The sequence below is a fragment of the Psammomys obesus genome, unplaced genomic scaffold (assembly GCF_907164565.1).
Source record: "Psammomys obesus unplaced genomic scaffold, mPsaObe1.curated_primary_1811, whole genome shotgun sequence".
Classification (NCBI taxonomy): Eukaryota; Metazoa; Chordata; class Mammalia; order Rodentia; family Muridae; genus Psammomys; species Psammomys obesus.
Window position 1 is genome coordinate 10227473 of NW_026585894.1, and position 14837 is coordinate 10242309.

General features: G+C 41.9%; 1 protein-coding gene and 1 pseudogene across 1 annotated transcript; both read right to left on the minus strand.

Annotated features, from left to right (window-relative positions):
- Nucleotides 1-980: 980 nt before the first annotated feature.
- On the minus strand, nucleotides 981-1748 carry LOC129670928 (endogenous retrovirus group K member 7 Pro protein-like; annotated as a pseudogene).
- A 398-nt stretch (nucleotides 1749-2146) lies between these two features.
- On the minus strand, nucleotides 2147-3250 carry LOC129670929 (igE-binding protein-like). Its single transcript, XM_055599550.1, is given in 1 exon segment — nucleotides 2147-3250. A coding segment is annotated over 1 exon segment (1104 nt).
- Between the last annotated feature and the right edge of the window lie 11587 nt (nucleotides 3251-14837).

Consider the following 14837-nt stretch of genomic DNA (forward strand, 5'->3'; position numbering starts at 1 on the left):
TTTTATACCCTAAATGGTGACGTGTTGGTTCCTGATTGGATGCAGCCCATCAGGCCATCTTACATCACTAAGTGAGCCAATCCCAGGCTCGAATTCAGCTTTAGCGCATGTGCATAGGCAGTTGTTTACGATCTCACACACCGGATGCCGGCGCCATCTTGTAATGGCGTTTGCTTCAGGCTCTTTACATCTCCCCCTTTTTATTTTATTAAGACACAACGGCCAAAGGTAGAGGTCCAATCCCCGGTGCAGATGGCTAATGTAGTGGTACAGTCTCCGAACCCTACATTCATCGACTGTCCTGACCCAGCCAGTGTCCTTTTTCCCGAGGGAGGGTAAAACTTAGACACAACCCTCATGCAATTAGGCATGCCTTTCAGAGAGCCTATCAAGGTGATTTAGGATTCTCTGTGCAATGCTTAGCTTGACAGACCGAGTGTAAGGTAGGCAACTCAAGCAGGCGCGACACCCTTCCCGTGCAATGGAGTTCAACATCTCCTGGGAGTGCAAGGGCTGTTCACAGCCTCACTTGCGAAGTAAAGAAAGCCAAACTTCAGGGGAGGAACCTTGTTCTATTGCAACAAGCACTTGAGTAATAATGGCCTTATCATGGGCGTGTTGGCTTCTGAGCCTACAAAGCAACCAAAGAACCAAGACCAATCCACCACAGAGCATAGTGCCAAATAAACCAACCCCCACCCATTCTTTGAAAAAAGAAAAGGCTGAAAAAATCCACGAGGAGAGTCCTTTTGTCAGTGACAGGTCCACTCGTGTTGAATTAATCGTCACAATTGCTGCTCTTAATACCTCCAGCGTCTCATCAAATCCTTCTGACCAGTTTCCTACAAGGTATAAAGACAATTCTCTGGACAGATTAGCAGTAAAGTTTTCATATTGTATCTCAGAGGATAAAGGCCACTGAGGAACCCATACGGCTTCCCCTGCAAGCCATGGTATGGGTATGGAGCCCTCAATGGCAGCTAATGAAAACCCAGGCCTTGTTTCCCTGCATTACTTTCCTGTGAAATCAGGTGTAATCTCCCTTGTTCCTGTTTACCAAGGCCTTTTCCTTTCTTATAACCCATCCTTTTCATTATATCAACAGCTTGTTGAGAGTACTCATTGGTCAATGCCAATCCCAAGTCTTGCAAGATGTTTCTTCCCCAGAGATTAACGGGGAGAGGAAGTACATAAGGTATGAAACTTTCTGTCTGACCCTCTGGTACTTGCCAGGTCAACAGGCGTGAGCTGACTGCAGGGCTGGCTTCATATCCTAACCCTTGTAAGGAATGAGATGATTGTGTAACAGGCCACGCCCTAGGCCACTAATTTGAGGAGATAATGCTCCGGTCAGCCCCAGTATCTAAAATGCCACTGAAAAGTTTCCCCTCTATCTGTAATTGTAAGGTGGGCCTAGTTTTTAAATCAACCACCAAGTGAGCAAAGTCAGTTCCTGAAGAACCGAACCCTTTGTTGCCCCTTGTCATTCCTGTGGATGGGAAAACATCCTGCAAGCTTGGAAGAAGAACTAACTGGGCAATCCTATCTCCAGGGGAAATGGAAAATATTCCTTGCGGACAAGAACAAAGAACTTGAAGCCTTCCAGTATAATCTTGATCTATTACTCCAGGATGGATAATAAGCCCCTTTAGGGTAAGAGAGGAGCGTCCAAGTATCAGGCCAACACTTCCCTCGGGCAGAGGGCCCTCAAACTCAACTGGAATGGGCTGAACACCCAATTGGGGCATCAATAAGAACTGGGAGGTGGAACAGAGGTCCAATCCTGCTAATCCTCTTGTTGTTCTACCCTCCTGTTGCCTGCTTGTGTCCCATATCTTTTGGGGCCCTGGGACCTGGGGCCCTGAAACCCGTTTTTTGGAATATTTTCATTCCTCTCATTAGGGGGGGCTTTATGCTGAATAAGTTTTCCCTGAATATCCCTAACTGAACGACATTCATTGGCCCAATGATTACCCTTCCTACATTTGGGGCACAATCCTGGAACTTTCTTTTGTGCAGTAGCACGGCAATCTTGCTTCAAATGGCCTGGTTTACCACAGCTATAGCAGGTTTTATTGCCTCCTGGACCTGAGCGGCTCTTGCTCTGCAGGATAGCCGCTGCAAGGCCAGCATTGGTAAGTGAGCCTCAAAGTCCTCGGCAGATCTTTATCCAATCTGTAAGCCCTTTGTTCCTTTTAGGAGTAATGACTGTCTTACATTCTGGGGAAGCATTTTCATATACCAGCTGTTCTATCATTGGCCTGACTCGCTCTGGATCTCCAAATATTCTACCTGCTGCTTCTGTCATTCTGGCCACAAAATCTGAGAATGGCTCCTGAGGGCCTTGTATAATCTTTGTTAGGTGTCCTCTGGCCTCGCCCTTCTTTGAAAGGGCTTTCCATGCTTTAATAGCGGCAGCAGAGATCTGACCATATGCCCCCTAATCATAATTTGTCTGATTATGAACAAACTGGCCTTGCCCCGTTAGCAAATCAAAGGTCCATTGCTGCTGATTGTCTTCTGCATAGGCATTGGCCCTTGCTTGAGTTTGGGAAGCATCATGCCACAAGGCTTTCCATTCTAAGTACTGTCCCATACTAGGGAGAGCAGCTTTTATGGTATTTTGCCAATCATTTGGAGTCATGGCCACGCTAGCAAGTCTTTCAAGCTGCATGATTGTAAAGTTAGTAGCTACCCCGTATTTGTTAACCGATTCAGCAAGTTCTTTAACAAGGGGATATTCTACCGCTGCATAAACATGGCCCCCTTCCGCAGCCTCAAATACAGGGAAGGCCTGCAAAAGCTTCCTTTTATCCCTTTTCGAAAAGAAGGAATCTAAACCGTGCCTCTCAACATAAGGTGGAGGGGCACTAGGGGTCAATGAGAAAGCCCCGCGAATTCCAGCTCCTCCCCTCTTTTGCTCTCGATTTGGTGGTAACGGCTGCTCATCAGGGTGGTACCTCTCTTCCTCAAAGCGAGCCGCTTCCTCCTCTAAGTCCTCTTCCTCAGATGGACTCAGCTCCTCAGATTCAGAACTACCAAGCCCCAAAGCCTCCAATTCTTTTATTGGATAAAGAGGCTTCTTTTTTGGGTTTTTCTTTCCCTTTTCACCTTTCTCTCCCAGGGCGTCCTTTCCTTTGTCTATCCTGTCTGTGGACTTACCGTCCACAGAAGGGCCTTTTTTCTTAGAGACGTCTCTTTCTTTTTCTTTAAGGGCCCCTAACCTTTTATCCCGTTCTGTTTCTGACATGCTGTCTTGTATTTCCTCTAACATCCCTTGGCCAGCTGCCACAGATGAGTGGCATTTCTTATCTTCTAAGCAAGATTTTAAAACCAAAAGAAGGAGAACGAGCGTTACTATCACAATAGGGAAAGCTACAAGAGCTCCTGCCAATTGGGGTGAAGGATGAGACAATTCAAGACCAAACATGCCTCTTAGAACTTACCTTAGTGCTGCAGTTCTGAATCCTCCCCGCGAGGGGGGGGGGGGGGGGTCTCCTCAGGGCCGGCGATGAAAGACTGCCCCGGTGTCCTGGGTTTTGGCACCAGTTGTAGCCCGCGGGGTCGTCTCGCCAGCAAGAATGCACACAGACACCAGGATTCTTCTGCAGCAAGTGTTTATTCAGCAGTAATGAGAGGAAGACCTAGAGCCCCAAAATGGCACTCCTTTTATACCCTAAATGGTGACGTGTTGGTTCCCATCAGGCCATCTTACATCACTAAGTGAGCCAATCCCAGGCTCAAATTCAGCTTTAGCGCATGTGCATAGGCAGTTGTTTACGATCTCACACACCGGATGCCGGCGCCATCTTGTAATGGCGTTTGCTTCAGGCTCTCTACACTTACCTGCGATAAACATACTGCTTGGCAACAGTAGAGAAGTGCTCACAGAACCATGGCTTATCACAAGATGTTTCAGGCCCCTGGCCGAGAAGAATCTGTAATTTTTCACCCACCCTACTTCCTTATCCTGAACCCTTTATAAAAGCTGATTCTGCTCAGTAAAGTTAGTCCTTGACAAGCACCTGTTTGCTTGGACTGGTTTCTCTTTCTCGCCCATCTTTTCACAGGTTTGGATTCTCTTTTACCCTGCGAATAAACTTAGCTCCGCTGGCCAGGGTAACCAATCATTGTAACAGCATGCAAGAAGGAAGAGTAAGTATCTACAATACCATAAACATATCTGTGGCTACCAAAAGGAAGGTGATGAGTAATGTCCATTTTCCAGACAGCGTTGGGTAACAAACCTCCAGTGTAAACACTTCCCCTGTTGAGGGGTCCCAGTGGCACAAGTGGTGTGCATGTAGTGCAAGACCTTGCAAGATGCATCTTTTGGGTCATGGTCAGTTCTGGGCAAGAACTTGTGCAAGTTTTGTAGGGAAAGATGGAATTGTTGATGCAATTTATTTATTTATATTTATTTTATAGTTTTTTAAGATCACAGAAAACCTGGTCTATGTCTACTTAGCTACAGAAATCTTTAATAGAGAGTGTCACAACTACTAGTCTACTACTGTGAAAAGACAACAAAACAACGTATTTAAATGGGGGCTTGCTTACAGCTTCAGAGGATTAGTCTGGTGGAGAATGTGATGGCAGGCAGGCAAGTAGGTAGGCAAGGTCTTAGAGGAGTAGCTGCGAGCTACATGCTCATCTACAGGCACAGACAGAGAAAAAAACAAGGAAAAAAAAGAGAAATACAGAGACAGAGACAGAGACAAACAGGTAGACTGGCCTAGACTTTTAAAACGTCAAATCCCACTTCCAGTGACACATTTCGTCTAACAAGGTGACTCCTACTCCAACACGATCATCATACCTCCTCCTAACCCTTCCCAAACAGTTTACTAACTGGCAACTAAGCCTGAAAATATATAACCCTATGAGGGATGTTTTTATTCACAACACCACAGAGTGGTGTTACAAGGTGGTGTTACAAGGAAATAAATTACTTTGCTGACCCAGAATAACACTCAAAAGCTCACACAGTTGTTACCAACTCACGTTCATATATTCCCTCCAATGTGTTTTGTTCATGGTTTCTTTTAACTAATTGGTTGCTTCGAGTAAATGATTGGTAACACTCACACACAAACACACACACACACACACACACACACACACACTTTTGAGTCAGGTCATGTAAGAATTTATAACTTAGATTTAAAGCTATGCATTTAGTTTAGATGGAAAAGCTAATTACCTGGAAAATCTAAGGCACAGTAAGATTGGTTACATCATTCATCTAAACAGGGTGAGAACAAAGTAGAACAGCAGGTTAAGTACATAATCTTAAATGAACTCAAAAAATTAATAATTTGGTGGTAAGGTATGGAAGAAGTTCAGTGTTTTTGAAAGAAAGACCTGTTTTCAAAAAAATGCACTTTCAAAAAAATACCACTTTCTTTTTTCTTCTTCTTCTTGTAGTTAAGGAAAAAGGGGGCAATCCCATCCCAGTACATACTTTACCACTGGGCTTCATCCTTTTTCTTTAATTTTCTTTTTCTTTTTCAAGTCAAGTGGTCCTTTTTTTTTTTTTCACTTGGGCTAGCTATGTACTCATTCTCTGTTTATGGCAGACTTTGAACTCAAAATCCACTTGTCTCAGCCTCCTACATAGCTGGAACTTTATGCCTGAAGTATCAAGCTTACATAATCTTTATTAATTTTTAAATTAATTTTTTAAATTAATTTATTCATTCACTTTAGATTTTGATTGTAGCCCTGTCTCCTCTCCTGTCAACACCTCCACACACATTCTCTCCATTCTTCTCTCTCCTTCTCAGAGAACAGGGAAGTGCCCTATGGTTACCAACTCACCCTGTCACATTAAGAAGCTACAGAACTAAGTGCTTCCTCTGCCACTGAGGCCAGACATTGCAGCTCAGCTAGTGGAAAGGGATCTAAAGGCAGACATCGTAGTCTGAGAGGACCCACACTCTAGGTGTTGGTGGATCCACATTAATTCTTTAACTGCAGAAACAACACCAAGAACTGAAGAAAAAAATTTTTAACAAAAGGTACTTAAATGTAAAATCTGAATCACTTAAATGATAGAATAAAAACACTCAGCAAATGCTTCAAGACAATGGAAATTAGAATATTGGTTTTGTTTCTTTTGTTTTTAACAATATCACAAAAGCATGGGAAATGAAAGCAGAAATTAAGATATGGGATTACTTCAAACTTAAAAGCAAAGTACTGAATTCAGGAAGTGGACACTAGTTGTAAAAAATAGAAAGGTATGTGTTTTTCTAGTTCTTATTCTTTTATAGATTATCTACTTTATCAAAATATATTTTCTATTTTTCTTTTCCTGAACATGTATTTTTCCAAATAATACAAATACATTCTGATAACAGTTCCCCTCCCTCAACTCCTCCTCATTCTCCCTACCTCCCCTCCCATGAAGACTGTTTTGATTTTTGTTTACATTTATTTGTTTGTATTTGGTGCCAAATAAGTGCATAAAATAAAGCCAATTCTGAAAGTGTAACATTTACTGTGAAGCTCCACAGTTTCTGTTCTAAACTCTTATTCTAAAAAGCTAAAAATTCATTGAATTGTGTAGATGTGGGGTCTGGTTAATTTAGGTGTGTAATATTTTTATTTATTTACAAGCTTATTATAATAAAGTTTATAAATTTTTAAGAAACAAAGAAAACAAGACAAATAAATAGAACCTGTATAATGAAAGAAAATATGTGAATATTTTACATATAACAATTAATTGATATCTAGAATAACAAGAAATCCAAAGATTCAGTAATTAAACAAAACCAAATAGAGCAGCAGAACTAAACAGATGTTTCTCAAATTAAGATACACAAATTGAACATATCTGGGCACAGGGTCTTTTCTGAGATGAACACTCAACCAAAGACCATGAGAGGATAAAACCTAGAACCTCTGCTCGGATGTGACCCGTGATAGCTCAGTAATCAATTGGTTTCCCATAGTAAGGGGAACAAGGACTATTTCTAACAGGAACTCAATGACTGGCTCTTTGACCTCCCCACCTCCCAAGGGAGGAGCAGTACTGTTAGGCCACAGAGGAGGACTTTGCAGCCAGTCCTGAAAATACCTGACAAAACAGAGTCATATGAAAGGGGAGGAGGTCCTCCCCTATCAGTGGACTTGGAAAGGGGCAGGGAGGAGATGAGGGAGGGAGGGTGGGATTGGGGAGGGAATGGGGGATACAGCTGGGATACAGAATTAATAAAATGTAACTAATGAGAATAAAAAAAAGATATACAAATGTTTAACACAAACATGAAAATGTGCTCAACATCACTAATTATCAGGACAGGATATTATATAACTTACTGTTAACACCTGAGTTCATTAAGATATCTAGTAACTATTATCATAAGATATGCATTTACATATATGTTTATACTTACATAGGTAAAGGAGTCCACCACAATTTCCCAAAAGAGCAAAGGAGGGAATATGAGAGGGAGTGGAAAAAGGAATAGGAAGGGGAAATGATGTAATTATATATAATTTTTAAATATTAAAGAAAAATTACTAGGTGCTACAGAATATGAACCTCTGACTACTAGCATTGACATGTACATTAGTAGAAACAGGATGACCTGGAACTCAGAGATCCACCTGCTTCTGTCTCCAAAGTGCTGGGATTAAGTCATGTACCACCACTGCTTGGCCACATGAGAGATTTATCTACTTTTCTAATCTCTGCATTTTATTTGGTGTGTTTAAGTAATTTAGATTTAAGTGTTGTGATTAATTTAAAAGTATGATCTAACAGTGTTTATTATTAACTCTATATTATTATTACAGTATTTTCCAACCCTTATTATAATCAATAGAAGACACAGACACCTGATAGATTTTAGAATAGCCTAATCTTACCTGGGGAAGGGCAGATATTACCTTCTAATCTACGTTTACCTGCCAGCCCTTATTCCACACTATCTGCTCTAATAATTTTTACTTGGGATATCTACCATCTATGATTCAATGAATACTTCCTTCTATATTGATCTGCCGTGTGCTCTTCTCCATACCAACCCATCCCATTGGGGCTCTCTGCTTCCAGAGGGTAGCGTCTCTCTTCCTCTTTTGCATGATCTTCCTCTCCTCAAAGCCCACAAACTTTGGCCACGCCTACCCCCTTCTGTCCTGCTCAGGTTTAGGGCTTTTAATCATCCAACAGGAATAATTTCTTAAGTAAGTTTACAAATATCATTTTGGAATATATGAGTGTCTACCTGTAAAAGACATTAAGCAGACCTTGAAGAGCAAATTGGTCAACAATCAAATACAAATCACTAGACCATGATGTTATATTAAAATCATTAATTCATGATATAGGTTCAAAATTTTCACTTACTATTTCATTCCTGTTTATTTTTCTTTTTTTTAAATTTTTTTTGACATGTAAATGTATCTTTATTATTTTAAAGATTCTTTGACAATGAGACAAGTCATCTCCTGGCAGCACCCCACCTACTTCAAAGAAGACAATGAACATGGAAGAATCTACACATGGTGATGGCTTCAATGTGGCAAACAAGCCACTCAGATAAAGAAGATGCCCTTGCTTCACGACAAATTCTGCAAAAAAAGGGCAAACTTAAATTCAGGACAATTTGACTTCCGAACTCTTCCAAGACAGGCTAAGCAAGTACTAAATAGTTCCTGCTTCATTTATATTTCTTTTTTTTTTTTTTTGAATGTTATTTTTTTCTTATCAGTTACATTTTATTAACTCTGTATCCCAGCCGTGTCCCAATCCCTCATTCCCTCCCAGTTCCTCCCTTCCTCCCTAATCTCCACCGTGCCCCTTTCCAAGTCCAATGATAGGGGCGACTTCCTCCCCATTCATCTGATCCTGTTTTATCAGGTATCTTCAGGACTGGCTGCAAAGCTCTCCTCTGTGGTCTAACAGGACTGCTCCTCCCTTGGGGGGGTGGGGAGGCCAAAGAGCCAGTCATTGAGTTCCTGTTAGAAATAGTCCTTGTTCCCCTCACTATGGGAAACCAATTGGTTACTGAGCTACCACAGGCCACATCTGAGCAGAGGTTCTAGGTTATATCCATACATGGTCCTTGGTTGAATGTCAGTCTCAGAAAAGACCCTGTGCCCAGATATATTTGGTCCTTGTGGAGCTCCTATCCTTGCCCCATCATACTAACTCCCTTCTTTCTTATGATTCCCTGTACTCTGCCAAAGGTTTGGTCATGAGTCTTTGCTTTGAAAACACTGCTAGTTAGAGTCTTTCAAATGCGCTCAGTAGACTCCTGTCATACATTCAACGCACATCCAATCTGTCTTTCTAAACGAGGATTGATCATCTCACCACATGTCTGCTCTCTTGATTATCTTTTTTAGGTGTACAGATTTCATTATGTTTATCATATCTTATAGGTCTATATAAGTGAGTATATACCGTGTTTGTCTTTCTCCTTCTGGGATATTTCACTCAGGATGATCTTTTCTAGATCCCACCATTTGCCTGCAAATTTCATGATTTCCTCATTTTTGATTGCTGAGTAGTATACCATTGTGTAAAAATACCACAATTTCTGTACTCATTCCTCCGTTGATGGACATCTGGGTTGTTTCCAGGTTCTGGTTATTACAAATAAAGCTGCTATAAACATGGTTGAGCAAATATCCCTTTTGTGAACTTGAGCAATCTTTGGGTATATACCTAGCAATGGTATAGCTGGGTCTTGAGGAAGCATTATTCCTAATTGTCTTAGAAAGCGCCAGATAGATTTCCAGAGTGGTTGTACCAGTTTACATTTACATTCCCATCAGCAGTGGAGGAGGGTTCCCCTTTCTCCACAACCTCTCCAGCATGTGTTGTCCCTTGAGTTTTTCATCTTGGCCATTCTGATGGGTGTAAGGTGATATCTCAGGGTCCTTTTGATTTGCATTTCCCTGATGGCTAATGAGGATAAGCATTTCTTTAAGTTTTTCTTTGCCATTCGATATTCCTCTGTCAAGAATTCTCTGTTTAGCTCTGTTCCCCATTTTTTAATTGGATTACTTGGTTTGCTGCTTTTCAGCTTCTTTAGTTCTTTGTATATACTGGATATTAGTCCTCTGTCAGATAAAGGGTTAGTGAAGATTCTTTCCCAATCTGTAGGCAGTCGTTTTGTTTTGATGACAGTGTCCTTTGCTTTACAGAAGCTTTTCAGTTTCATGAGGTCCCATTTATTGATTGTTGCTCTTAGAGCCTGTGCTGTTGGTGTTCTGTTCAGGAAGTTGTCTCCTGTGCCAATGAGTTCTAGGCTCTTCCACACTTTTTCTTCTAACAGATTTAGAGTATCTGGTTTTATGTTGAGGTCTTTGATCCACTTGGACTTTAGTTTTGTGCAGGGTTTTAGGATCAATGTGTGATTTAAGCTTCAATATTGTTTCATTTACGAATGTAGGTGCTCTTGTATTTGGGGCATAGATATTCAAAATTGTGATGTCCTCTTGGTGGATTTTTCCTTTGATGAGAATATAGTGGCCGTCCTTATCTTTTTTGATTAACTTGGGTTGAAAGTCTATTTTATTAGATATTAGGATGGCTACTCCAGCTTGTTTTCTGGAACCATTTGCTTGAAAAACATATTCCAGCCCTTTACTCTGAGGTAGTGTTTATCTTTGTTGCATAAGTGTGTTTCTTGGATGCAACAGAATGTTGGATCCTGTTTCCCCAAGCATTCTGTTAGTCTATATTTTTTTATTGGGGAGTTGAGTCCGTTGATGTTGATAGATACTAGTGACCAAGAATTGTTGCTTACTTTTGATGTGGGGTTGGTGGTGTTACTGAGTTTCATTGCTTGTATTCTTTTGATTTTTTTTGTTGTGTAGTTATCTATTTCCTCTGTTTCCTTAGATGTAGTTGTTTTCTTTGGTTTGGAGTTTCCCTTCTAGTAACTTCTGTAGAGCTGGGTTACTATGTAGATATTGTTTAAATTTGGTTTTGTCTTGGAATATCTTGAATTCTCCGTCTATGTTGATTGAAAGTTTTGCTGGGTATAGTAGTCTGGGTTGGAATCTGTGGTCCCTTAAGGACTGTATGATTTCTGTCCAGGCCCTTCTGGCTTTCATAGTTTCTGTTGAGCAATCTGGTGTGATTCTGATAGGTCTACCTTCATATGTTACTTGACCTTTTTCCCTTGCTGCTTTTAGAATTTTTTTCTTTGTTTTGTAGGTTCAGTGTTTTGACTATGATGTGACATGAAGAATTTCTTTTCTGGTCTAGTCTACTTGGTGTACTGTAGGCCTCTTTTATTTTCAATGACCATCTCCTTCTTTAAGTTGGGAAAGTTTTCTTCTATAATTTTCTTGAAAATATTTGCCGGACCTTTGAGCCTGATGTCTTCTTTTTCTTCTACTCCTATTATTCTTAGGTTTTGTCTTTTCATGGTGTCCTTGATTTCTTGGATGTTTTGTGTTTGGAACTTTTCTGATTTTATTTTTTCTTTGAGAGACGTGTCAATTTCCGCAAGTATATCTTCGGCTCCTGAGATTCTTTCTTCCATCTCTTGTATTCTGTTGGTGATGCTTACCTTTGTAGTTCCTGATCTTTTCTCTATGTTCTCCAGCTCCTGGTTTTTCTCTATTTGTGTTTTCTTTATTGATTCTACTTCTGTTTTCATGTCTTGCACCATTTCCTTCATCTGTTTGAATGTGGAGTCCTGCTTTTCAATGATAGTTTCTATTTTTTTGTCTGTTTCCTCTCTATGTATCACTAATTGTGCCTCTACTTCTTTGGGTATAATTGCCTGTATTTCTATGAGAGCTTTGTTTATTTCTTCTTTATTTGCCTTCATTTGTGTGAACATTTCTTTGAGAGCTTTGTGCATTTTTTTCTCTGTTTTCCTCAATTTTCGTGGTCATTTCTCTGAGAACACGATTTGTTTCCTCTTGGTTAGTCTTGATTTCTTTGGCTATTTCTCTAAGGGCTCTGTTCATTTCATCTTTATGGGCCTCTAATAGCTGGAGAAACATAGTTTTGAGGTCGTTTTCTTGTATATCTAGTGAACTGAAGTGTCCATTGTTTTGTGGGGTTGCTGGTGAGGTCATTATGTCCTGATTTTTGTTGGGAGTGTTCTTATGTCTGCCTCTAACCATATGGTTATTTATAATCCTCACTGTTTGTTCCTCGAGATTGTATTTCTGGCTATGATCCTCTCTTTCTGTTTTCTGGACTGTTTTTTCAGGAAGAGGAGAGAGATTCACTGGTTTGGGAGTGTGCACTGTGTTTTCAGTTTTGCCTAAGTAAGGAATGTGACGCTGGTGCTATTTGCGTGTGCTTTTAGCAGGCGCAATGTCCATGCGTGGATTCTCTGACTATTGCAGTGGCCTGCAAGCCACTATTATGCAGTTCTGACTTAGATCCAGGAATTGTTTGCCTCGATTACACTGGTGGACCCGCAAGGCAGAGGCTTCAATGTTGAGGTCGCTATCCTAAGAATCCCTATGATGCCCACACTAGGGGTGTGGTTGGCAGGGATTTTGTCTTCTTGCTTCTGTGGAGAGGCCCTTGGTCTGGGGCAATCTCTCCCTAGAAGGCTCACTCACTCTCTTGCAGGACCAGTTGGAAGGCACAGGGGTTCCCTTTGCTCACTACTCTCTGTTTTGGTCCTGCTGCAGAAGTGCACAGGTAGGCTAACAGACACCTCTGTGACACTGTGGCCACAGGACTCAGTGTCCACCTTTCCTGTGTGCTGCCTCTTTGTCCTTTCCCTCTGCCAGGAGGGGTTATGTTGACTTGTCCCTGGGTTGCGTGGGAAAGAGCTAGTTTGCGTGTACTCAATCCCAGATCCCAGGCCCAGATCTCTCTGCCAGAAGCAGCCTGGCGGTAGAATCTAAGTTTGTTGATCCCGAGAGAGTACCAGGTAGGGTTGAGTGTCCTCAGATCCAGAGCTTGGGTTTCTCTGCTAGGGGCCACTGGGTGAGCTGGAGAGTAGGTGCTGTGTCCTTGGCAGGCTGCCTCTCTGTCCTTCCCCTCTGACCTTCCCCTCTGCTAGGGCAAGCTTATGGAGGTGCTCTCAGGGGAGTGCCAGCAGGGGTTGGGGCTTCTCAGTCGGATCCTGAGCCCTGAGCCGGGGTTTCTCTTCCAGGGGTCGGGGGGGGGGGTCGCCAGTGATAGAACTTGCTGCTAGACCTTATTGTGCTGGACCCAGGAGAATCTCAGGACGTGTAGACTGACCACAGTCCCAGATCCCAAGCTGTAGTTTGTTTGCTAGGAGCAGCCAGCAGCACTGGACTTCCGGCACTGTGAAGCAGCTGTGTGCCTCTTTATCCTTCTGCTCAGCCGTGGCAAGGTTATGGCGGCGTTTGGGGGAGTGCCCGAAAGGATTGGGTTTTCTCAGCCCCAATCTCGGGTTGGGGTACAGACAATGTGGTCTTTGGCAGATTCTGCTGGACACCTCCTGCCTCCGCCGAAGAGGGAGTAGGGATTTTGAGCTGGGCGAGCAGCTTCTCTCTGTGTGCAGCGGGAGCTCAGTTGTGATGGTGGCAGGTACCGGTGGTTGGAGAGACCTTCCAGGGAAAGACTGGGTGACCTGTGACCAATCTGGCAACTTTCTTTCCTTGTGGTTTTTTTTTTTTTTTTTTTTTTTTTTTTGCGACTGGGACTCCCGGTCTCTGGCACCCTTGTGCCCACTGATCGATCAGCCTGGGAAAGTGATCGGGACATGCAGGCTTGTGGCACCAGCCAGGAGACCCAAAGCCCCCGTTAGCCGGGTTCTCTTCCAGGTTCTGGCTAGGCAGCCGAGAGTGGACCTGACCAATTCCCATTCCGTGGGAGCCTCCCCTCACCTGGGAAACACGATAGTTGTTGTTTTAGGGCCCAGAGTTCAGTCTCCTGGTCGCTGCACGGAGTGTGTTGTCCTGCTTCTCAGACACGGTGTTCTCCCGGCGCCGCCATCTTGGCCCCCCCTTCTGTTTATTTTTCATTCTGTATAGATTATTTGACCCTCTCCTAAAATTTCAGTGTTTTTGAGAGTCATAATTTTGAATATATTTATAGTAATTACAAATATGAAAATTTTTCATCATTTCAAATGAAAAATAGAAAAGTATCTTCTGGTTAGTTCTTTTAATGTTTTCAATTTATTTTTAATTAATAATAATAATTTACTGTGTGTGTGTATGTGTGTGTGTGCTTCAATATTAACATCAAGATTGTATGATAATCAATATAGACACTACTACTCAAAAAGCCTCAGCAATGAAGGAGAGATGGTAAAGCAGATATAAAAGTGGTTATTCTTGCAAAGGATCAGAAATGGGTTGTTGGCATGTATATTATGCTAACCACAACCAATAATTCCAACTTCAAGGGATCTGATTGTAGGCATAAGATTATTGTGTAAGATAAATGCTAATTTCTGTACCTACCCCCATATCTGGTTGAAATCTTTGCTCTGAGAATCTCCTGTCTCAATGTTGTATAAACACTACACACAATTGGTCCCAGATATGCCAAGAAAGTAGCATACAGACAATCAGTGAACAGGGTAGAGAATAGGGCTGGACTTCCTGCAAGCCAGGAGAGAAAGTGTTAAAAGAGGAAGTAGGGAAATTGGCCATGGGAGAGGTACAGGTAACATCAGGAGGGAGGAGGGAGATTCTGCTGGAGAAGGAAAGCCACAAAGTACAAATATCTCTGGAATGTTTGCTGGGGAGAAAGCCAAATTAGTTTAGAAGATTAAGAATAGAGTATTAACTGCTCAGTTCTTGTGCTGTGAAGCTTATTAAATTAATATAAAAGAGTCAATTATTTGTGTGATACCCCGGTTAAGAGAGAAACTAAGAGAAACAACAGTTTTATAAAATTAACTGTAATATCTGATGTC